Source organism: Paramacrobiotus metropolitanus, unplaced genomic scaffold (genome assembly GCF_019649055.1).
Source record: "Paramacrobiotus metropolitanus isolate TYO unplaced genomic scaffold, Prichtersi_v1.0 Parri_scaffold0000006, whole genome shotgun sequence".
NCBI classification, from domain to species: Eukaryota; Metazoa; Tardigrada; class Eutardigrada; order Parachela; family Macrobiotidae; genus Paramacrobiotus; species Paramacrobiotus metropolitanus.
Genome location: NW_026570226.1, coordinates 1,391,130 through 1,415,458, shown reverse-complemented (window position 1 = coordinate 1,415,458; position 24,329 = coordinate 1,391,130). Strand labels below are relative to the sequence as shown.

General features: G+C 41.3%; 5 protein-coding genes across 7 annotated transcripts; 3 read left to right on the top strand and 2 right to left on the bottom strand.

The window, feature by feature from the left end:
* Window positions 1–32: 32 nt before the first annotated feature.
* Window positions 33–2,133, bottom strand: LOC129582131 (mediator of RNA polymerase II transcription subunit 6-like). Its single transcript, XM_055473565.1, has 4 exons — window positions 1,811–2,133; window positions 1,590–1,752; window positions 1,248–1,339; window positions 33–893 (listed from the first exon to the last, which is right to left on the bottom strand). Exons 1-4 carry the CDS (start codon window positions 1,857–1,859, stop codon window positions 406–408), a joined length of 792 nt encoding a protein of 263 aa, XP_055329540.1. The 5' UTR covers window positions 1,860–2,133; the 3' UTR covers window positions 33–405.
* Window positions 2,134–2,283: 150 nt separating this feature from the next.
* On the top strand, window positions 2,284–5,814 carry LOC129582123 (ribosomal large subunit pseudouridine synthase D-like). Its single transcript, XM_055473556.1, has 10 exons — window positions 2,284–2,635; window positions 2,902–3,277; window positions 3,730–4,151; window positions 4,319–4,499; window positions 4,568–4,668; window positions 4,731–4,780; window positions 4,980–5,121; window positions 5,263–5,323; window positions 5,385–5,421; window positions 5,488–5,814. The coding sequence occupies exons 1-10, from the start codon at window positions 2,590–2,592 to the stop codon at window positions 5,686–5,688; spliced, it is 1,617 nt and encodes a 538-aa protein (XP_055329531.1). The 5' UTR covers window positions 2,284–2,589; the 3' UTR covers window positions 5,689–5,814.
* LOC129582122 (sodium/glucose cotransporter 4-like) lies at window positions 5,291–12,424 on the bottom strand. The gene is made up of 18 exons (XM_055473554.1): window positions 11,983–12,424; window positions 11,661–11,735; window positions 11,428–11,482; window positions 11,278–11,327; window positions 11,060–11,119; window positions 10,879–10,983; window positions 10,384–10,489; window positions 10,189–10,236; window positions 9,875–10,097; window positions 8,202–8,356; window positions 7,965–8,072; window positions 7,750–7,900; window positions 7,547–7,586; window positions 7,312–7,440; window positions 7,035–7,253; window positions 6,239–6,353; window positions 5,868–6,040; window positions 5,291–5,783 (listed from the first exon to the last, which is right to left on the bottom strand). Exons 1-18 carry the CDS (start codon window positions 12,082–12,084, stop codon window positions 5,748–5,750), a joined length of 1,950 nt encoding a protein of 649 aa, XP_055329529.1. The 5' UTR covers window positions 12,085–12,424; the 3' UTR covers window positions 5,291–5,747.
* A 1,091-nt stretch (window positions 12,425–13,515) lies between these two features.
* LOC129582132 (uncharacterized) lies at window positions 13,516–15,440 on the top strand. 2 transcript variants are annotated; one of them, XM_055473568.1, is made up of 3 exons: window positions 13,516–14,040; window positions 14,264–14,403; window positions 14,811–15,440. In XM_055473568.1, exons 1-3 carry the CDS (start codon window positions 14,009–14,011, stop codon window positions 15,227–15,229), a joined length of 591 nt encoding a protein of 196 aa, XP_055329543.1. In that variant the 5' UTR covers window positions 13,516–14,008; the 3' UTR covers window positions 15,230–15,440. The 2 variants fall into 2 exon arrangements, with proteins under 2 accessions (XP_055329543.1, XP_055329541.1); XM_055473566.1 differs by having other exon boundaries at window positions 13,518–14,040; window positions 14,141–14,403.
* A 77-nt stretch (window positions 15,441–15,517) lies between these two features.
* On the top strand, window positions 15,518–22,980 carry LOC129582116 (atrial natriuretic peptide receptor 2-like). Of its 2 annotated transcripts, XM_055473543.1 has the most exons (22): window positions 15,518–16,615; window positions 16,786–17,178; window positions 17,546–17,589; window positions 17,691–17,729; window positions 17,853–17,930; window positions 18,110–18,247; window positions 18,352–18,582; window positions 18,673–18,811; window positions 18,896–18,986; window positions 19,114–19,225; window positions 19,469–19,618; window positions 19,686–19,868; window positions 19,940–20,273; window positions 20,558–20,712; window positions 20,824–21,125; window positions 21,237–21,294; window positions 21,346–21,456; window positions 21,638–21,785; window positions 22,062–22,110; window positions 22,203–22,252; window positions 22,318–22,403; window positions 22,583–22,980. In XM_055473543.1, exons 1-22 carry the CDS (start codon window positions 16,210–16,212, stop codon window positions 22,643–22,645), a joined length of 3,360 nt encoding a protein of 1,119 aa, XP_055329518.1. In that variant the 5' UTR covers window positions 15,518–16,209; the 3' UTR covers window positions 22,646–22,980. The 2 variants fall into 2 exon arrangements, 1 of the variants encoding a protein (XP_055329518.1); XR_008689594.1 differs by lacking the exon at window positions 22,583–22,980 and having other exon boundaries at window positions 21,237–21,456; window positions 22,002–22,110; window positions 22,318–22,367.
* Window positions 22,981–24,329: the final 1,349 nt, after the last annotated feature.

Sequence of the window (24,329 nt, the reverse complement as noted above, 5' to 3'; positions counted from 1 at the left end):
AAGTATGCGCTGTTCATTTAGTGGCTTTCAATGGCCAAAAACGACCATTCATTCGATCGTCTGGAGTCCAGACGGACATTTGTACATCCAGGATCTGGACAAAACACAATCGTAAAAATACAGACAAATCATAAAATGAAATTATGTCATTTCAACATATTTTTCACCATTAATTCTTCCAAACAGCTTCATACAAATTAGTAAACATCACTGCACGATGCGATTCAAAATCAACAGAAATTCCAGTCAAACATATCTACTGTATAAGATAGTAGAAAACCAAAGTAAACTGACGTGAGCTGGCAATCAGCATCAGCTAGCGGATCCGAAAAGAGCGTTAATTTATTTACAACAGCCACTTCACGGAAACATTATATTTGAGAGATCAAGCCCGGCATGATATCACTATTTCAAAGATTTCGCTTGATCAGATGAATCTTTTGCTAAATTATCAGTCTTCTGATCAATAGCGGGAACAGCTTCCACTGCGCCAGCGGGATTACCCGGCTGCACCGGCTCCCGTGGTAATCGTGGGCCATAGGGATGCGGCGTATTCGGCATGGGTTTAGGTGGAAACTTCTGGGACAAGGCACCGAGCAAACCGTCCACATTCTTTCTCTGAAACACCGTACCCGACTCTTCCGCAGTCTTCCGAGTGGGATCAATGGGCACGAAAGAGATTCTGTCGGGATGCCGCGTGGAATCACTGCCCGGATGTCGGATATCCCAGTAATAACCGCTGGACGGATGGTAGCGCACGAAGTTGCTCATTTCAGCGGCTGCTGTGTGAAGATAATGCGCGGTGTTGAGCAATCGCGAATTGACAACGGACCAAAGGTCGGGGGCTTGATAAACGGTACCGGCCAGAATGTAGTATACGGCAATGGGGTGCACTAGAAAATTTTAAAACACTAATATAGATATGAGATACAAAACATCGCTGTGAAAGACTGAACTCAATCAATATGACCTAAGCACGGATTTCTCATAAATCAAATAAATAAACAAAAACTAAACAAATCAAAAATAAATAAGCCCAGCACCACACAACGCAGTAAATTGTAAATAAAAAGCATTACAGCATTTCGCCAAACAGAATTGTGTTTCACAGCATACGGCGACATCAACTGTATTTAAAAATATTGCTGTATTAGATAGTAATCGAAACCGTGGCCGATAATCGACCGGAAAAATTCATACAAAGCAGATGTGTCTATCTGCTGTGTAAGTAATAATCTGGCTCGTACCTTCAACGGGAGACTTTCTTTCTTGTTTTTTAATGATGTACAAAATTGGCTCCTGAGAGTAAGCCAATACGAACTCGGTTCCCACCATATTCCTAACAACAGAACAGCAGATGCATTCGCTCGTGGATAAGATAAAATCAGATACCCGGAAGATCAACTTTCTATTTTATTTACGGCCGCGAGCACTAATACCAGGTAGCCGGTGGAGTTGCTAAAACAAGAGTTGATCCTCATAGACTCATAGTCAACGATAACGACTGCATTAAAAGAGCACGAGTACGCGTATAGATGCGAAACTTTTTCTCAGTCACTCCATAACCTTATTTCACTTATTCCTCTCACTTAAGATTTTCTAGCCCCAACCGCTGCATCCGAATCTGCTCGTTGTTGCAGAGAGGATCGTAGAACGGGTTAGACATTTGCGCAAAGTAGTCCATGACATTAGCGGCCGAGAGATGGGGAACCCAAGCAGAATCCGTCCAATTGATAGAAAGTGTCTTGGCATCTAATTTCAAAATAAACTCAAACAGTACTTTCTAGTCGGAGTAAAAAACGTAAAGTACCTTTTTCTGACAAAGACACGGCCGAAGCAGGACTAACAGATTTGGCCATTTTATTTTTGTTTGTCAACTTTTGATCACAATTCGAATGGAAGTCAGTGTGAAAACGAGTCCATCAGAACGTGCAATAAGCGCTATGGGTCCACCCAAATACAACACAGTAGTGACAAACTGGAAGACAAAACTCAAGGCTAAATCAAGGTTCTCAAGAACTGCAAATTAATCATAAGAATAAATTGCAAAGAACAATGCCAAACCACAATTTAAAATTAAAATCAGAAATCTGAAATCACAACCACTTTTTGTTGATGTTTAGACTTGCTACAGTACGTACTTTTTCACTTCTGCTTTTTTCAGGTCGGCACTGGGAACGTAAGTACGTAGTCTTCGTCTCCGGCGGATGACATAAATGCTGGTACGGCAAAATTAATTTTATCGTTAATTGTTGTGTATGCGGTACAAATGTACAAATTAGTAATACATAGAAGTACGTATTGTATTGTACTCGCAAAAATTATTCTTTTCAGTTTTTACTGTTGCACTTTCTGACTTCCAAAGCTCAAAAATTAAAAATTTATAGTTGAAATCGAAATCGTTTTATTTCTGAAGAATCCGCAACGTAGTATTCGTTTTTTACCTTCATCGTCTGCCCATGAATCAAGTGGTGACTTCCAGCTCTAGAGTTTTCGCTTACAATCGACAATCCAGAAAACCCAAACGCTTCGAGGTCTTGGCTATTGACTATCTGAACTGGCGTTTGCGGTTTTTTCTTCCTATAAATTATGATGCTTCGTCAAGTTGTACTCCGTGAACCGGATTCATTATTCGGTAAGTGACCATAAGTCATAAAATTCTTAATCTTTCATGACATTACTCATTACTGACAACTTGATTTCATTCGATGTATACTTTTGTTCCTGGCTCTGGAACTTCTGGTTTGCTTTGTACTCGTACAAAAATGTGATACTAGTTACTAGTACTACGTTTTTTTTGCTTGATATACAAGTACTGTAAATAGCCCTTTGGTGCTGGTTGTCCAGGGCAGTTAAAATTCTTAGCAAAATACGTAACTGAATGCGCTTGATTTTATCCAGGCTCGTCAAGAACGGTATGTGCTGCTGTTGTGCAGTTTACACGATTTCTTGTGGGGCACTCTCGAACTCCAGGAATTCCACGACGGACTATTTTTCATGATGCGCGGAATTATCTTCACCGGCGTGAAGTATGTGTTGACGATGCGCGGTGTACCCGGAGCAAGCAGGTGCGGTGCCTCCGGACCGTAACCGCGCCAGGGAATTTGGAACCGGAAAAACGTGATTATGATAAAGCACGAAAAGAGCAAGAAAAGTGGCGAGAGAAAGGTTGGAATTCCTCCCGCCCCGAAGATACAGGCAAACATCGAATGAATTCTGTTGGCAGTAACCGATTTTCTCAGCGATTTTCTCAGCCTAATCCTCAGGAATTTACAAGGTAATGCTCGCAAATAATTTCAGGATGCCGCGGTTGAAAAAATGATTTTCGGGTTATTTTATCATATTTAAAGACCGAATATTGAAATATCAAGTTTTTTCTCGAGATTTGCAGTCACGACATGTGTCATTCACTTACCTATGTAAAGGGAACCGAAGTATTGTACACTCGCTTGTAACATTCTGATATTGTGTTATAAAATTAAGGTAAATCTGATATTACCGGTTGAATTGAAAATTCATTTTGTCTAGTATTCGAGACGATAAGTGCGTTTAGGCACGTACGAATTTCGGACTGCGGTACATCTGATCTGTTTCCTTGAAGTGTAATTCTGCAGACAGAAATATATTATGAAAATGGATTTATCATTCCAAATTGCTAAAAAATGTTTATCAAATGAACGACTGAACGCAGTTGATTAACAGTCATTGCATCAATTGCCTTACAATTAGGAGAAGTGCGGAAAATTTTGAAGAGCGGAAGCCGCACAGCCCTAGACCTAATTTCAAAAAGTCTGGCTCGGTAAACATGGATAGTTTTCTTCAACAAACCGGGCGCAAACAAGAAACAACCGACGCCGACAACCCTAAGGACGATAAACCGAAAACGGCATCCGACATTGCAAGAAAGTTGCGATCTGCTCCTCGCACGGACCATGAATCCAAAAGCCCTGACAAAGAAACGGATGAAAACGATCATTCCGAATCCGATTCAAAGCCCATCTCCCCTAGAGACCGCGTCAGAGATGCAGATAAGCGAACAGATATTGATTCAAAGGGGTTTCGGATATACAGGCATTTGGTTCCGGACTGGAACAGGTTTACCGCAGATGACGTAGTGCACCTTTTGAAGAAATGTGTGATATACGACGAAAGTAAGTGAGCCTGTTCGCAATTTTATGGCATCTCCCAAAATTTGTATGCAGAGACTTGTGGTGTTGTTTTCCGTGGATATATGTATATGCAGCTGTGCATGTATGTTCCGTGGTTTAATGCACAATTACCGAATGATAATGTTATTAGAACAGAACTATTCTTACAGATGACATTGTCGCTATCAATAAGCCTTATGGGCTGCCCGTCCATGGTGGCCCGTCGATACACCACAATGTGGCCAGATATCTCCCGGAATTAGCTGATGCACTGGATCCGATGGGAAGAACGAAACTGCATCTTGTGCATCGCATTGATAAAGAAACAACGGGCGTGCTGCTTTTAGCAAGGTATGGTATGGTATGGTGATTTGGCATTGGTGTTTTCGTCATCAGTTCGTAATTTTGTGGGTTTGTAGGAACGAAAAGATGGCTACGATCCTGCACAACATGTTCTTGCGCAGACAGATCAAGAAACAGTATATTGCGATAACTAAAACCGTCCCACAACCTTTGGAAGGTATGGAAAAAATTCACTTGTGTTAAAAATCACTTTATAAGTTTTTGCTGTGTCATTTTTAGGAGTTATCAATATTCCTATAGGAGATTCGCGAGCGACTGGTGTTAACAGGGTATGTCTCATAAAAGAGATTCTACATTTTCATACTTTTCTATCCATATGGTTGTATTCGGTGTAACTGCTCTACCTACTCGTACAATGCATCTGTCGGTGATACCTTAATTTTTGTCCATAATGAATGGAAATCTTTCTCCGATTGCACGGTCGCACACTTACAGTTTACGTTAACTACTGTTTGGTTGCATTGGCAGAGAGTTTTGAGGCCGGTGAGAACGGATGAATCCCGTTTAGTGATGAACAAATCTTCTGCCAGGGGAGCAGAAGCTATAACGGAATATGAAGTCGTTGGTGCTTCTGGACATTGTGCCTTAGTGGAAATCCGGCCTCAGACGGGTAAGACAACGCATATCGATTCGAAGGTTGTTGCATCTGATTTCAAACCACAATTTTACAGAACCCTTTTGAGTGCCTTCAATAATGAGACACATTAACAACTGTGAATATTGATATAATAAAAGCCCTGCTTTTATTCAGGTGTTCAGCATCAGATTCGCGTTCATATGTCACACGCGTTAGGATGCCCGATATTGGGAGAGTAAGTCGCCACGTTTTTTTCTGGAATTTTTAAATCCGTAATTGCATTGACTTTTTTTCAGCCACAAATATTCCCATTTTGCTAAGCTCGCTCCACAGGTATGTACAGATATGTGTAAGCATGAAGCCGGTGTACTAAATAACTAAATACTCTTTTCCTAACAGAAGTTATCGAAAGATACACTGACAAAGCTGAAAATTCGTCAAGCTAAGGTCCGGACACTTCCGCTCTTCCTCCATGCCAGTTCGGTGACGTTACCGGAATTTCTTGATGGTGATAATTTGTTTATTAACTGCGAAGTGCCTTGGTTTTTTAAGCATATAATGTCACGCCTAAAACTTAAGCGTAATAACTATGAAGAATAGATCTGGATAAAAAAAGAATATGCAGATATTTTCGTATAGTAATGCAAGTGTTGTGCAAATTAAGCGAAAAATCCGAAGCAGAAGATTCCAATGACCTGGAATAAAGCATACAAACCCTAGAATAAATTTTGAGTGTTCACTAAAGAAAATACGTTTAATAATTTGTTTAATCTGCTTGCCATGAGAAACAATGCCGCAACTGTTGAAGCTCGCTTCATGATAATATTCTCGTTTAAAGAAACCATTCGCTGTTCTTGTTCTTGTATTTCCGCTTCTGAAAGAGTCGTTGGACTCGGTTCCGTAATGCAGCAAATGCTACCACATTTTTGGATCCAGGTCTTCGGTTCAACTACTGTATGCAGAATTAATAAGCACATGTTTGCGCCGTTAACTCCTCGTTAACTCAGAGTGATAGACAACCCGAGGCTAACTTTTACGGACAGCAGATAGTCAGGTGGTTGACAAAATGAATTGCAGAGTAGACGAATAAATTATTATTTTCCTGGATTGTTTACAAGGACGTATACTCCGTTGAGGATGTTACCTCTACCTTGTGTTTCCAGCATATCCATGTCAGTTTTATCGTGTGGATTGGGGTCCATATCGTCCGCCTCATAACGCTTACTGACGGGGTTGTGCCGGGTCATGAACGTCACACGGGCGAGCTAAATTACGAAATCAGATCAGCTGATTTTCGGGTATTGGAAATAAAATATGTAATTAACGCGCCAACTGTCTAGTCCGGAAGCGAAATCTGATACATATCACAACAGAACGGAATTATTGCTTCCGATTCCCGATAGTCTTCAAAGAGCGGCTACATTATACGTAAAAATTGATGTAATAATTGTAGACTTTGTAGTACAACTGTACAACCCATGATCGAATAAGATGAAAACAGTAAGGCAGCGTTCAAATATTACGTAACGCAATTTTTCGTGATTTTCGACCACCCCCCACCCCTTGTAACACCACATAACAAAATTTTCGACCCCCCAGCTGCATACGTAACGAAAAGTCCGACCACCCCCTATAAAAATGTAATTAAAATATATTATTTTTTAAAATTTTTTTATGGGGTGTCGGCCCGCACTTAACAAAAATTTTTGGACCCCCTACCCCATGTAACAAAGCGTAACACTTTTGTTAGACCACCCCCCCACCCATGGCCGTTACGTAATATTTGAACGCTGCCTAAATGTATACTATAGTTTTATAAGAAACTTTTTATTCTGCCATGTACATTTTGTGCAGTTTGACAAAAACCTGATTCATGCGATACACTACTGACCATTGAGCAACGTGATGCATGGCATGTTACTTCTTTTTTATACATACGTACGTACCGGTCTTTGGTCCGGCGATTCTGTGAGAAGACTGACCGAAACAATAACGCAAACGCACAACAGAAACAAAATTAATCCAAAATGCAGATAATGGATATCTTTAATTATGCTCGGACGCCGGTCAATTTCCCCACATGGCACGCTCGGATATACGAAAAATTCCAAAATAAAACGAACAATTCCTAACATGAGTCCAACTATCAAACCCCAGAATGCCCCCTGCCACAAGAATTGGGATATTAGCTTTTTGAGCCTATTTTCAGGTATTTATAATTACTTTCTCGTTGATTCTTGTGGTAAATACGCCAAGGAAGTATACCGCGGCAATCGGAGGCGCCAAGTAGGAAGTGATGGATTGAATATAGTGCATGAGCTGAGATCCTTGTGTGGCTTTTATGATTGGCACCTGATGAAAAACTCGATAGACAGGTAAAAACTTTAACCACCATAGGAAATATGATTTATGTATGCCGCAACGAACTCAAATGTTTGCACAATTTAACTGACCATACCCACAGAAAGGACACCAAAATCATGACTCCGGTTACTATTCTGCAAGCACACACAAGGTCTAATATATTAATTATTAATTTTATGCAGTATTTGAATTTGCTAGAAACGTCTACAATATACAAAGAGAATCACTTCTACGTCCACTTAAAGTTGTTATAATATTTCGTTTATGAATGTGTATCTACGTAATACTACTGCTTGCCTTCCAACGATAACCAACTCGGTTTCCGAAGCCGTCTGGCGGCAACTTTTCCATATATCGATTGTGAATATGGTGGAGCTGCTGTTAAAAATGGAGGTTAAAGAGCTCATCAATGCCGCCATCATAACCGCTAGCATTAATCCTCTTAAACCTGCATTTAAAAAGCGATTTACGTGGAGCTGTGGAATTGTGGAACGAAATGCGAGCAAAGCTACCTTGCGGCATCAGCTCCAATACGATCTTTGGATAGGCTATATTGGTGCATCCTAATCTGGATCCGCACACGCGTTCGCAGACGTCAGGATTTACGCAAGCTACTTCGTCTGTAGAAAAGAACATGATTAGCGGTTTAAAAATTCCGGTATAGTGATGAGCAATGATAGTGGTACTGAGATTTTTTTAATTTTTTGGACAGAATAATTTATTGATGTTATCAGTACGTTATTGCTCACCTGGAAAGAGCACCCGTGCCGCCATTCCTGGGAATACCATGAAAAACATGGGCAGCAGTTTTAGATAGCCGGCGACTACACATGACGCTTTGGCGTGAGAAAAGTTTTTGCTGGCTAAAACACGCTGGACAATAACTTGATCGGAACACCAATACCTATTTATGAAACAGAAACATGTTTAATTGTACCAAGTCAGTTGGAATTATTTAGCGGAAAGACGGAAAAATGAAATTGTAAGGGCGGGACGCCCCGCCCTCCTGAGTAGCTATTCGCTGTTTCTGGGGATTTCCCCCCCCCCGCACATTGCTGCGCTGTTTTGACGGACCTGCAGCACAGTTGCACTGGCTGCAGGATCCTTCCTCATTAGTTTTGGTGTTGCTGCGCCACGGTGCGCATTAGATTCGGCAATAAAGCCTCATCCGGGTTCACGCTGTTCGCTGTAGAGGATACGCGTGGCGCCCATATGGCCCCGCGTTATATGGTAGCAGATCGTTGGTTACGAGCCAGGCCGTGCACGCTGCCCGCGCGCACGGCTCCTCTGATTATTTGAGCCAATTTAACCCCTGGGTGTGGAGCTACAAACGCCCCCCCATTCTCGCGGAACGTGACGGATTCCTCTCCCAACTGACGGAGATGGACGCCTCCCCGCGACGACATGCCTCCCAAACTGGACGGAGATGCCGCGGAGCGAGAAACACCTCCTGCGATGCCGTGGAGCGAGAATTGCCTCCTGCGATGCCGACGGCGAACGCGACCCGGACCAGCGGGAAACCATAACGGATACACCGCCAACAGCAGCACCAACTCCGATCCCAACGGCACGGATCGACCACCAGCACCACGCCGAAGAATTCCCCACCAAAACACTGCCCGAACTTCCTGGGACGGCGACATCCCCCCGGACGGAGCAGTGGATTTCACCGCGGATTTGCGTGCTTTGTTTTTTTGCAGGGTCACGGGCCACATAGACCCCAAACCCTGCCCAAATTTCCCCAGAACGTGACCTTTCCTTTGCTGGAAGAAACTACGGAATTCACCCGTTTCCGGGTTGGACCCTGGATCTGGCGCGACAGTGCGTTGACCCAGACGGTTGACTCGGACCGAACCGGAGCCGACCTGACCCGGAACCCAACCTGAGCCGAACCGGATTTGAGCCGACCAAACTGGAACCGAGCCGACCGGATTAACCGCCCGAACCGGACCGAACTGACCCGGAACCCAACATGAGCCGAACCGGCGGGGGGGTGCGGATCCTCCGAATCCTGGGAGATTTCGCTCCGAGGACGTAGCGATGCCTGCAAAAGGGGTGTAAGGGCGGGACGCCCCGCCCTCCTGAGTAGCTATTCGCTGTTTCTGGGGATTTCCCCCCCGCACATTGCTGCGCTGTTTTGACGGACCTGCAGCACAGTTGCACTGGCTGCAGGATCCTTCCTCATTAGTTTTGGTGTTGCTGCGCCACGGTGCGCATTAGATTCGGCAATAAAGCCTCATCCGGGTTCACGCTGTTCGCTGTAGAGGATACGCGTGGCGCCCATATGGCCCCGCGTTATAAAATTAACAAATTTATTTAAAGCAACAACTGTTGGGTAATAAATTTCGGAATTCATACGTTCACATGCAACTAGCCTACATAGTGTCATTCGACAATATCTTAGACAATTTCGGTAATTTACCAAATGGATGATATAGACAGTCCAAATACTATTCCTGGCCACGGCAGTTCAGTATCCTGTGCATCCCGTAATAAATGCAGGAAATTTTTGGGAACGTGCGTACACTCAGTTCGGTTAGGCCAGATTTCCGTGGGCTTAACCAGAGGGAACTGAGAGATCAGAGATTGGTAGCCGCCGACTTTTACCATTACAACGACTAAAAGTGACATAGCTCCAGCCAACACTATAAGTGTAAGTGGGAAAAAAGGTTAAGTTTAATTCGCGCCAAATACGGGATCTTTAAATAACAATAATAAATTCCGACTCTTTCTTACTAATAACACACTGCACAAAATCCGTCCATATTACCGCACTTAAACCACCTGAAACGACCAACGCAATTCATGTTCTTGATATCAGAAAATTCTGAAACCGGACGTTCTTCTCAATAAATAAGTTCGTGTTGTCACAATGTGCACAAGAAGTACAAACAGGACGAAATGCTTTAAAAAAAACCCGTCATTACACACCTGTTATCGTAAAAAATGCCGCAATGAACAGCAGAACGGCTGCACTCAAGTATAAATCCCACTGTAGCGACTGTTCAATAAAAATGGCTCCCGCAAATAAATCAGCCTGGAAAATGTAGATTCCGTCTAGCACGCAGTTTGCAAACAGATGTTTTTGTGCAGTAGTTGGCTAATAATAACTGTTATGTTCCAAACTGTAATCTTTTTTCTCCGGGTCATATTCGGATATTATGATATCAAGTACTTATTTTGAAATTTTGCGTTCACAAGCCGTACATGTACAATACAAATACCGTGATTCGATTCCCTATGCTTATTCTTGCTACAGTATTATACAATTGTACAATATGAATAGACAGCCATATGGATTTATGCCGAGATGAAGTTATGCAACTAATGTAATCATAATTATAAGAGAGTGCACAAATGATTATTTTGAATCAGCACAGTAAGTGCTGATTTAAAATAAGATGATCCTTAGTTCATTTACTGTACCGAGATCTTCGTAAATACATAGAGGAAGAGCGTGAGAAGCGATAAGTATATCCGAATCCGTTGACCACCGTAACGCTTTTGCAAATACTCTGGCATCGTGTAAATCTGTGAATGAACAGATTTTCCGCCCGATGTGATCTAGAGTTATCACGCAAAATTCCCTGCGAAAAGCACCGCATACCCCCGCAGCAATGTAGACCGGCACAAAAATCCATCCCAGGAGTAATGTTATAAAAACAGCCTGAAATTGAGACAGCATGCCAGATGGGCGTGTGGCTATCCCATATGACAAAGGTCACATGCACGCAACCACAGAACAACGAAGGTTACACAGTCGGTGCGGGTCATGAATATTAGGTGCAACCAGCAGACTCACGGAAGGACTGCGAAGGTGCTTACATTAAGCTCAAAGGCCGCTATCCCGATTCCCGTAGCAGCGCCGCTCCCAGCTAGAAAGCCTCTCAGTTAAACGTCAATTTTATCAAGCACCAGTATCTTATTTTTTAAATTCTGATCCAGAGAATTGTACGGTAAAATAGCAGGCAATACCGAGTCCTATGAAGTGACCAGATCCAATGTTAGAGGCAAAAAGAGAAGTTCCCACCTGCATTTTGAAACGCGATCAAGCTAAGGATACAGCATTAAACAACATTGTCATTAAGGATACAACATTGTCATTGCAACTGTTTCGGAATACATCGCAGCGGTTAATGCTGTTTCGGAACTGTGAAAACGTGTCAGTTTACTTCCACTTGCTACAGCGAAATTGTTTTCAAGCTCACCAGTACAAAGTTCATACTCCTTCCGGCCAGGAAATAATTGGATATGGATCCAGATCTGACCGTTTGCCGAGAGGACTACGAAAACAAAGTGCCCATAAACCCGTTTTCCTAATGTTATGGATTTCCTTTGTATTTGTTCAATGTGACCGGACGCAACTTGTTCAGCTCGAACGCGCTGCAACAGACTCGTAATACTTGATAATGATCGACTCGTAATAAATGATACATAATGCCATGTTAGTGGAGTTTATACCTGTAATCCAAACCAGAAGAATTTTGCGCGTGCCTGTTTCTGTTTAATTTACTTTTGTTTTGTACGTACCCAAATCCCGACAGCCAGAACCAACACGAAATAGCCGGTAATAACAACAACATCCGTCCAGTGTAAAAGTGAACCCCGAATGTGTTGATGCATGGAGGTCATTTTTGTAACGAGTTATTCCGCATGCACAGGAACAGGAAGTGCTGTATTTACATCGATGTGTACAGCATAGCCGAATACGATCTTATTGTGAAGATGTATAAAATTAGCACTTTAGTATACGTTGCTTTACTGGTTTAAAGATATGAAATATAGAAGGTCAAATTTTCAATGCTTCGAAGCACCAGGAGCAAGTCACATATATGTAAATATCTATACGAAGTAGTAGAGGTACTTTCGAGAAATGGATGGATACTACCTGTATCACATAATAAGCTGTAACGTAATATAGCAGTAAATATTTCAAAAATTAGCTAATATGCGGGAATATGATATAGCGCGCACAAAAATTCACGACCGGGCGGAAGTCCGGATCCAGCTCATCCAGGGAAAATAGTTGATAATAAAGCCGTCTGGTGATTGCACTGCGCTGACTGTGAGTACGTAGTATTGTACATACAGTTTGCACATTACATGGTACTTTTACTCGCATGGACTATGGCACTTACAATACTTACTGTATTGCAGTACAGTACCTATATCAGAGTCCAGAGACATAATTTGGAGAAGTACGGCATAAACGTGATGACTACGAAGTTGTATGGGCACTAATGTGTATTCTCGTAGTTAATAGGGCATATAACCCTTCTGCCCAATAGTCATCCTGATCGAGTTATACATCCTTTCCCGCCAATAAAAAACAAGGATACTGTCAGTCATTGTTAGCCTGCTAAACGCCAAAGTCGACGGCTAAAATCGTCATCCGCAATCTTGTGGTAACGATTCTGGTCTGTTTGTGGAGGAGCTTACCAGCGCTCTAACATCTTTACCGGTTAAGCTGTTAATTATTACTATCGTCCACCGGCACGAAGGTTTTGTTTTTCTTCCACATTTAAGTGAAACAAATTTTGTATAATTTTAATTATTTTTCCTTACATTCAAAATGGAATAACATAATCGAAACAGTACTCATAGTCGTATGCATCCAAGAAAACAACGATGATATTAATATGGTATTATGTGTATGCTTCCGCTGATTTGGACTAACATCAGTACTTTTGAGCTGTAATGTATCCCTATAATTATTATTAATGTTGTACTGCGTCAATAAAATGTTTATAAGCATTCCTGAAGGTGCGACATGTATTGGCATTCCGTTTGAGAAATCCAGCAGAATAAATAGGCATTAGAATCATTACATTTTTAAAAAAAAGAATACGTACGAAGTACTAGCATCTATAGAATGATCAGTTTCTATAAATTTAATAAGATGACGCGTTACAGACTACCATAGTCATAAATTAAAACTGAAGGCGTGCCGATTTCATTGGTAACGCTCGTGACACGACAGCAAAAACTGCGAAACAAAAGTGGTGAACACTGAACACCCCCTACGAAAGTTCCCTTGTAAAGTACAGTACCAACGCTGCAGGAATTTCCCACAAATCCTGCCATTGACATCAGCTGTTCCGTTGTTATTGTTTGTATCTGCCTGTTTTGTGGTATTAAAGACCGATACCGCGAATAAACTTATTGCTTAAATGTTTTTTCTGATTATAATGTTCTCGTATTCTTATTCGGAAAACTAGTTGTATTCGAGCTTTACTGATAATAGATGATCATTTCGACAGTGTTGCGTTGTGTTTAGAGAATATTTGTACATTGCTTTCACTGCAGTTGGTTCCAGCTTACTAAACTTTTACTTGGTCTTTACTTCTCCAGCATTTTGTTACCTTGTGAAGTTTTTAATAAAAACACAGCATTATTGATTATACGGGATATTTGTCGTGTCGCAGTGCTACAACTGATCTGCTGAACTTTTATTCCACGTTGCTGAGTGCGTACTGATTCCACAAAATATCTTCGACAGTGCAGTTGAAGTTAGACTTACTCCAAAATCCCAAATCGTGATCACTATTTCTGTGCTATGGCACTTCGAGCAGCCACCGTGGTAGCCAAGTAAGTCTTCAAAGCTGGTAGCGATCTGAGAAATGTTGATCCGTAGTACATAAATGCACTGATTGGGAACTACGAAGAGATAGTAGCCACAATGTTGTAGGACCCTTTTAGCCGAAGAGGGCGAGAATGTTCTTTCCACAGCCGTGCGTATGATACGCACGACGGCCGTGGAGGAAAGTGGCTTGACAATGCAGTCAACGGAAAGTGTGGGTATGGTTTCCAGGACTGTGATGGAAGCGGGTGTCGCTGATGCTAGCCATGCAGCTGGCGAAGGGTTGGCTGAAGCATCCAAAATTCCAGAAATCACACCAAAAGTTCCGAAGGAATTCCAGGTTAACACCCCACGAGAAGTGGAACTGCCAGGTAAGCGGGCGCTGTAAGCGCATTTTGTCGTGTGTCAGTGCGATTTTTATCGTCGTGTGCGATTTTTAACGTTTCTCGGTGTGATTATATTTTGATTTATTTGTTTATTCAACACAAGGGCTGAATTTATATTGTAGAAATATTAGCTGGAAATGTTGGAATATCTGTATATTTCAGTAAATTTCGTTTCTTTCCCAAAAAACAGTCCCGTTCGTAGATTGTAGAAATACTAATTAAACCATAGATATTTGACTCGTGTGAGAATAGTTGGTGTGCTTATTGTGAAATAAACGGGTAAATCGTCATAAAACGTAATTTAACGTATGTCGGCGACAATAGTAACCTTACTACCTACTCATGCGCTCGGGTTACCAGTTCCACAGAATAATTAATTTTTGCTCTAACAGGGACAAAGGGTCCACCAGAAGTCCAACCGGGACATTACCAAGGGGAGAAAAAGGAAATAGATATTGGAAGTCCTAAAGAAATCGGATTTCCCGACCCGAAAACCGTCCCCGAAGTTAAACCGGGGGAATCTGTCGAAATTAAGCATATGGAAAAAGAGGCCGAACTGGACCAGAAGGAGCAAGATATTTTGGATAAAATTACTAAGAACGTCCCAGCTGATCCGAGTAATATTAATCCAGTCATTGAACAAGCTCGTCACCAAGAGCGACCGGAAGTCGGTGAAGTTCGGGCAACGGTGGAGGTGGATCGTAACGATCGGCAGCAGGAGAGCACTGACGATGGCCAGCGCCAACTGGATGTTAACAGCGCTAACTCTGGACCGGAAATGGGCAGAAATCCCTTAAACGAGCAAATATAGCTGCAGATAAATGATCTTGCATGCCTGATCCTTATACAACCGCATGTGTTTAATTTATTTCTCATTTATAACTTTTCCTTAATTTTGACTTTTCAGGAACTGCAGAAAACTACAGTTTCTGGTTTATGGCAAACTGTGTATGCAAACCACGAGTACTGCGCAAACTGTAATATGTATGTACCATAACGAATCGATAAATTATTTGCAGTTATTACTGGATGGGGTTTACTAAATTTGCAAAGTATTGTGAAGTACGAGTATACTTCCGTATATTATTATCATAAATCGTTTGCCGTCGTTGTAATGAATACCGGTATCCGTGGAAGACTGCTTTTTTACGCAGAAGCAGCAGGATGGATGGGGGCCAAACTGACCAAACGAGTTGAAAACGTTTCGCAATTTATATAAATACAGCTACAAAGTCTTATAATACTTATTTAATTGATTTTTTGTTTTATGGTTTACGCAAAGATGAGGATTCCAAATTTTATTGAACCATTTGCAAGATGAAATCCATGGCGCTTCTCCAAAAGCATCGCCGGAATCATTGGTACTTACTTCCTTCGTACGCGGCACTAGCGCGGATTGTATGATTTGCAGAACTGAACCAGACGTTACTCCAAACGTAGTTGTTTGTTTAAGGGAAACTAATACCCAGGTACTACTTATGGTTAGAGCGACTTTTGCAAAGGTGTATTTGGAACTGTTCATTTGTCATTGATATTCACAGCTATGCAGCCTGTGCTGGCGAATGCACTTTGACTTAATGTTAGCTAACCGGTAAGCCTAAGCGGTAAGCCTAAGCACACCAGAACAACAATACTGACGATTTCTGACCATGCTACCTATTTTAACTTTTCGGCTGAAAACGAACTGGATGTTGTTCGATCATTACAACAAGCAGGTGACGAGTGATCCTTGAATGGTTCCACATTTCGCTATTATGCAAACCCATCCAGTTCCAGTTACCGCACAACAGAATGCTGCATGCACTTTTGCTTATCACACTGACCACAGGACAACTGCTCATCGCCACCTTGTTCAATAAAAGCGGCTTAACCTCCGCTTCCGGTGCCCAAGTGGTTACACCTGTGAGCAGCCGGAGTAACTCACGCATCCGAATTAGTAAATCGGAGAATATTACCATTCATGTGTGTTCCATTGTGGAATCCGACGGCACAGACAACATTGTGAACTTTGAGAAAATCCGTGCGGCGGTTCATGTGGGAATCAACGAAGCCAACAATGGAATATTACCACCCGGGATCAAGCTCCAGCTGCACTACCGAAAAGCCGGGTCGACTTGCTCCGCACGCAATGATGCTTTCAAAAGCATCATGGAACTGTATGTAGCCAATATCACTTGCGATGTTTATATCGGTCCAGGTATGAAAAATATTAATTAACAAAAACTGAATAAAACTCTTGTTTGATAAGCGTTTTAAAATGGTAAAAAATTTAAGTAAAAATTGTAAGTAGTTAAAATTTTATGATCGATCGGCTTTCTTAATTGTTGCACGTGCAAGAATAGGTTAATTTCCGCTTTAATTTTTTAGGATGTGATGATGCGGCCGCGGATATTTATGCTATCGCTGCCGACCAGAATGTTCCGTTGATTGCCTGTCCGGCTCCGAATATCGTGGATGCACTAGGTGCGGAGCGGAAAGATCTGCCGTATTTAATACGTACATCCTTCACCCTGCCGGATATCTGCAGCATTATCGTTACGCTGCTGTACCAATATCAAAACTACACCGATATTGCGGTGTTCGTGGATACGGCCAGTATCTTTTATGGGACGTTGGGCGAGAAACTACGGGTTTATTTGCGAGGATTTACCAGCGGACAGATTCGGTCTGTTTGGGAATTTATGAGAGCGGATGCAGAAGACGAAAGTTACCGATCCACTTGCCGGCAGGCTCTGATAAACGCCAACCATAGCACCAGAGGTACATGTGTATGTTGTTCACCCTTGTGAACTCGGTGCTCCACTGCAGGTTAAATTATGGGAAAATAGCAGGTGTTCAAAATTCACGATAGCATCGTCCCAGAAATATAAACAACGTAATGTCACTAAAGTGGCGATATTTTGACAGTATCTGTCGTGACTTGTTTCTTCAGTATAATAATTATTATGGTTTACTTTCTGTATGAGATTGAAGGTTTGTCATGAAAACGTTTGGTTATTCAACCTGACAAAAGATTTTTTTAAAATTGTTGTTTTACAAGATGGATTTCTTAATGCAGTATTTTTCTTTATCAAATACTACCAGAAATACTTATCGAATTAAAATCTTTTGTTTTTGTACTTGGCAGTGATTCTTCTTTTTGGTGCCGCAAAATTCACTCGAGATTGTCTGGTAAGCAGCACAACATCGGTGTTGGCGCAAAGCATGAGGCGCCAAGGTACAGTATGCACGGTTAACAGCGTCAGTTTAATACAATGTTTTGGCTTAACCAGATCGTTGCGGCACAGTTGAACATGATCCTGGGAGAGCACGTAAGTTGTTGCAATGAGAGCAATGATAATTCCCAATGATAGTTGCAATGAGAGCAATGATAATGAGCCCATTCGTATTCTAATTACATAAAATTCCTGACATTGTTTATATTATTGCATTAGGTCTATATTGCCATTGAACTGTATCAAAGTGAAGTTTGGGGCACATTTCGTTTTGATCTTGACGATCAATTCGATCGAGTGAGTTTTAGTAAAACTCCATGTGGCATATTTAAATGCTTACTTACCTCTATAACCAACTCTTACCTCTTAGTACCTACTTACCTCTATAACAACAAGTGTCAATCACCGTATACGGCTTAATTTTGCATCGTTGTCATTTGATTGTCCCTATTGAATGGCTTAAATTTTTTAACCAGATCGCCAAAGAAGCGTACAAATCGTTGGTCATATTCTCGCTTTACGAATCAAACGACCATAATGCAGCCGAATTCGAAAGAGTTGTCAGGAAAACGTCTAAATCTTTGAACCAGTATGCATACCGCCCGTTCGAAAACGTAAGTTAAAGCTTGGAGTTATGCGTTCAATTTAAATACCGAATTACTCGTTATGTACTGCGTTTGCGCTGTTGACAAATGTATTATTTTGAGTTTTATTGCAGGTTGATCCGATAGCGACGAGTTACTACGATGCTTTTATTTTATATGCACATGCCGTGCGATCCGTGTACAGTCAAGGTGGGAACTATACGCAAACTCATCTGCTTTTGTCTAAAATGAAGAATGTTACGTATACAACACCGTATGGAGAAAATATCACCATGAACTTCTACGGCGATCGAAGGGTTCTCTATGCTATAAAGTCATTTGATCTGGACGAGGAAGTTTTCAAAGTATGAACGTTGTTTACATAACTTAATCACAGGAAATTGTACGACAGACTACAGTTGCGACGGTAGAGACACATCCTGTTTTTTACACAGCTTGCAGTCAAGATAGAATATGGGAGAGTGCGTGTGTTATCGCCAATTAACTGGATTTGTCCAGATGGTCAGTCGTACACGTGTCGACTACCTCCCAACCAACCCCGCTGTGGATTCAATGGAGAATTATGCAGAGCCGGTAAAAACGAATTTAGGAGTTCGAAACAGGCGACAGTAGCTAGACGATAGGCTCTGACTGATCACTTTCTTTTATTGAATCTAGTTGCTCCACTTTCCGTTCCTGGAAACGTTGCGGCATTAGTTCTGTGTCTTCTGGTATTGATAACCGGGGTTTCTGCTGCAGTGCTCTACAGGTATCATTTTCTGCAGGGCGACCGACATAAGGGAAAAACTTTTCGGTGTTCGCATGCCCCTACCCGGGTAGTCCCGTATAAAATCAGATTTTTAAATATCAGCGATTATACTGTGGTCGTGTTACAGAAGGCGCCACCACGAAATTGACCCTCTTTGGTGGAGAATCAGTGAGTCGGATGTAGTCATTGCCAGTCGTGGAAAAAGTTACTCCAGTCTTCGGCGCAGTGAACGATCCATGGTAAGGTACTTATTATTAGTTTGTATTTGTATTGCTTCTTTACAGCTTACATTATATTTTAATGTTAATCGGAAATACGGTACATAGATGACACTGTGACAAGAAAACCTAGGGTTGGTTTTTCTTTTAACGTTTTAAGTATTGCTTTTTAAGTATTTCTACCTAGCTCAAAACTGTATTATTATAAAGTGTATCGTTTGCTTTTATACTCGTTTGAGTATAGTTAATTCTTCCGGATTCCAGGGAGATCTCTCCGACAGTGAAACCGAAGGCCAGAAATCAGCCTTCAGCACATTTATCATGTTGACATATAAAAACAACGATATAAGTGCTACCGCGCTTCCAGAGAAGCAGTTTCATGTCACCAAGGACCTGATCAAACAAATGAATTTGGTATCTTGTTACAAATCACACTTTCCGCAGTTCCATACAATAAAGGTAATTTCCTGGGTTTTGTTAGGTTGAACCTCTACGGCACACCAACCTCCATAGATTTGTTGGAATCGTTGTTGATGAGCGCAACTGGTGCGTGTACCGCTGTGGGGAGTTCTGCTCGCGTGGCACTTTAGAGGATGTTCTGGAGAGTGAATCATTGAAGTTGGACTGGTCGTTCAAATATTCGCTTATGAAAGACATCTGTGAGGTATAACATACAGATATAGGCAGGTCATTTATTTTTTGAAAAAATGCATATAGGTACGCATACAATTTTAGGGAATGACCTTTCTCCATGTCTCTTTTCTGGAATCACACGGCTTTTTGGGTGCCCTTTCATGCTTAGTGGACAGCCGTTTTGTAGTCAGAGTTACGGATTATGGACTTAGTCTTTTGCATGAATTTTGGGAGTATTCACCTCCGGAGGAATCAGAAACAACGAGAAACTTCAAACAGTTGCTGTGGCGAGCTCCAGAATTGTTAAGGGAACCTATGCCAAAATATGGAACGCAGGTCAGAATCTGCCGGTTTCCACAAACTTTTTTTCTCTGCAATGGGGATTTTCTTTTTAACACTGTTATTTTATTATGTTGCACGCGAACGGAAAAGAAAGGTAACTTTATTAAGTAATTTTTTGGACGCTACCTAACTCTAAGCACTAAAGTAGTAGTGAGCCAGTCATATCACGCTTTATTATATTATAGTGATAAGAAATATGCGCCACATCAATATTTATGTAGAAGTTAAATAAAAATTAATGTTTTTTCGGGTTAAAAAAGCGCATAACGTGACAGACTATAATTCCTTTGGTGCAAAAACCGTTCAAATGCCATAAAATCAGATGGCTAAAGGATCATAGGATATAGTACTTTATAATATGTGAAATTTTAATTGCAGGGGATATTTACAGCTTTGCAATCATTATGTCGCAAATTATTTTACAAACGGCTCCTTTTGAACCGCCCGGAGACGATAATCAGGAGGAGCAGAGTAATCCGAAATCGTTAGCGCAGCTTTCCTGGCTGATATCTGCGAAAGACATTGTTTTGAAGGTTGGATACGAGTATTACTTATTAAATGAAATATTTAACACAGGGGATGAACAGTTATGTACCTAATAATAAGCATGTACAGACTAGTAATAACGCTTGTCAATTATGAAGATAAAAGACGGTTGTACTCCACCTTTCCGGCCTATCATTCCGCCGTCAGCATGCCCTGGAGATTTGCTAGCCTTGCTACATCGTTGTTGGGCAGAATATCCAAGTGATCGTCCAACTTTTTCCAAATTACGCGAAAGTGTTAAGATAACCGCTGGTAATATGGGAGAAAACATCATTGATCACCTCATAAAGGAAATGGAAAATTATGCCAATAGTCTGGAATCCAAAGTGGCGCAACAGACGCAGCAATTTCTGACCGAAAAGGAAAAAACAGAGGAATTGCTCTGTCAGCTGCTTCCAAAGTACGGAATTGAAATTTGCTCCTACTAACTACTTAATTTCATATACATGTCCATACCATAGTTAATAGCGTAATTTTGAGTAAATGTAAGGATAAAATGTTTTTGTATTAGGTCAGTGGCGGCAGCATTAACGAAAGGCGAAATTGTGGAGCCAGAATATTTTGATATGGTAACAATTTTCTTCAGTGATATCGTGGGATTTACAACTATCTCCGCGCAGGGAAGCGCAATGGATGTGGTTAACCTGTTAAACGGATTATACACACTTTTTGATTCAGTTCTACTAAATTATGATGCTTATAAAGTGGAAACCATTGGGGATGCCTATATGGTAATGCCCATGTTCTAATTTTTAGAATTTCTACACATTAATACAAATAAAAACTGACGCTTGCAATTTTGGCTGCTCGATTATCGCTTACAACTGCTGAAGTTTTGTATGCATTACACCGTAAAATCTAGTTGCACCACGAAAAAACAACATGAATTTAGTATTTTTTGGGCGTTTTCAGATTGTTAGTGGATTACCGGAGCGTAATGGTGAAAAGCATGCTGGACAGATTGCTATGGTGGCCATGGACATCGTAAACAATATATCGACGTTCAAAATCAAACATCTTCCTCATAAGAAGCTGCAAATTCGAGTAGGACTGCATTCAGGTCTGTTAACGAAGCTTATTGTTAGAAAATTATTTTGAATCCGTAGTGTAAGAAATAAAGTCTGTACTCTGTACTACGTATAAGATCGTATAAGGTCAAAAGATGGGAAAGTGAGTTAGGTAAATGCAAATTTATTTTCCGTTGTTATTCCGATTTGCCTGAACTTACAAATACTGGGTTTGCTGTAAACGGCTAAATTTAGCTGGGTTTTTTTAGTTTTAATCAAACTGTATATGCTCTGGACAGTGCATAACCAATGAATTTTTCTGTGGGAAGGGTCATGCGTGGCAGGTGTTATGGGACAAAAAATGCCGCGATATTGCTTGTAAGTTGTATGTACTCGTCCTATAAAAGTCTGAGCCAAATTTCCGTCCGACTACGCTTAATAATAGACAAAATTTTTTTTGCTAATCACAGGTTCGGCGATACGGTGTTAATAGCGTCTCGGATGGAATCGTCCGGTGAACGTGAGTAATTCGGTTGGGTTGCAACACTGCTGTTAGTTTTATTCACTGTAATATGGATATTTCAGCTATGCGTATTCACATAACGCTGGAGACAAAGAATCTACTTGATGCGGAGTTTGAAATAATTCTAAGAGGAGAAACGCTTTTAAAGGTATGCATACGAGGCTGTAATACTTACGTTATACGTAATGTGGTGCATATACAAAAGTCACCTACGAGTAACAGAGAATTACCGTAGTTGATCCCGGCGGTAGCTCGTACATGCTCGAGACTCGAGAGCTGTGTTTTCGCAAGTAGCAGCTAGTACATATTTAACTTTCCTGTTTCTAGGATAAAGGCTTGATGGTGACTTTCTGGCTCGTTGGAAAAAGTGTTCCTCGTGCTGAAACATAGCAAAGTAATAAAACAAATTGGTCGCAATGTTTTCTGTATTAAAAAGTGTGGCGCATCCTAACGAGAACAAATCACAATCATCAACTTTATTTTTATGAAGGTGGTCATTTATCCTTTTTTCGAGCCTTTCCAGTTTGCGCAGCTGCATTTTGTAATAAATCTTAACCAAGGGGCTGTGTACAGTGTTTGAGTGGATGTTGTGGCATGCGGAAATTTCTGTTATTTACCGTGTGCTCTAGAGGAAGGTCACTTCATCACGTTCCGATATTTGCAGCAATTGTCCCTTTTCCCGAACGTACGTGATTGCAAAAGAAGGATTCTGTTAACATTAATTTACAACAAGAATAAGCTGCCACAATATCATACCGCTTAAGACAAGTATGCGAAACGAAATGAAACATGCGATTGAAATTGTGGGATTTGCTAAAGGTGACAAACAGTGGCGCACATTGTTATGCACAGTATTTATTTAGTTTAAAACCTACAAGTGCAGAAATGTTCCTGAAAACAAAATTAAGGAAATAACATGAGTGTTCAGAAGTTTCCTGGTTCCAATGGTTCGTTATGTATTGTACTTATGGCTGGCTTCGACGTACCAATAATACACGCATACACACGTTGTGGAAATAGTTTTGGTGTTGGTGAGCATGGACATGCGAAATGACCGCGTATAAGGTTCTCTAAGCAGGGCGCAATCCGAGGGAAACCGAGAAACGACTGAAAAAGGCGCCGATGGGGGAATCGAACCTACGTCGTTAGATCCGCGTAGGCAGTACCACTGCAACACGGCGCAATACGTTGAAATCCTTTGAAAGATTTTGTCGCTTTACGTGAGCCGCTTCTTCGCTCACAGTTCTGTAAAAGATGGTTACTTTAATACAGATCCGTTGCTAATTGTGCTGCAAATTTCCTGCTGTTCATCCCGTGACGTTTTTGCTATTCCAGTAATCTCTTTCAACCTTCCGCATGTGTTAATGGCATTGTAGGTTTCTGTGTATTATGTGCTGAGTGTAACGCAGAAAGACGAGCGCGCATGGTGCCAGTGGAATATGCAGCACGCTCCCGGCAAGATTATCCCGATCGTCTAATTACAATCCTGTTCAAGGGGGCAGTTGGAGCATTCGTGCCATAATACTGTACATTCTCTAACGAGGCACAATTACCATCAACTTTTATTTGCCGATACAGCTCCACGCACTGGGATTTTTCCTTTTTCATGCCCGGGATTTTTATTTTTGAATACATATTTCTGATGTCTCAAAGTTTAGTGTAAATAGTGTTTGTGTAATTTTTATGAAGGATTTTATGAAAAAGTTTTATCTCATTTACTGCTTCCGGCTTTGTACACGCATACAAAAAGTACAGTTGTGCTGCTATAACTTGTGATTAATATCACGGCATACCTCTAAACTTTATGTCGTTGAAACACTGGATGCAAGGGATGCATCATAAATCTCTAGAGCGATCTCGTTGCGGCTAGGCAAGCTACAGAGTACATGTACAAGTAATATAGATATGATGCATTTTGCATTAATATCCAAGTTGTTCCTTGTTGTTTCTTGTATCATTTTTAACCGCATCCGCTGTTGGCCAGACGCACAATGTGTAGCATCAAGCAAGATCTGCTCGTCGTCTGCCAATCTTCCGGTTAATATCACTATCTGCACCATACTGGAAGCGGGAA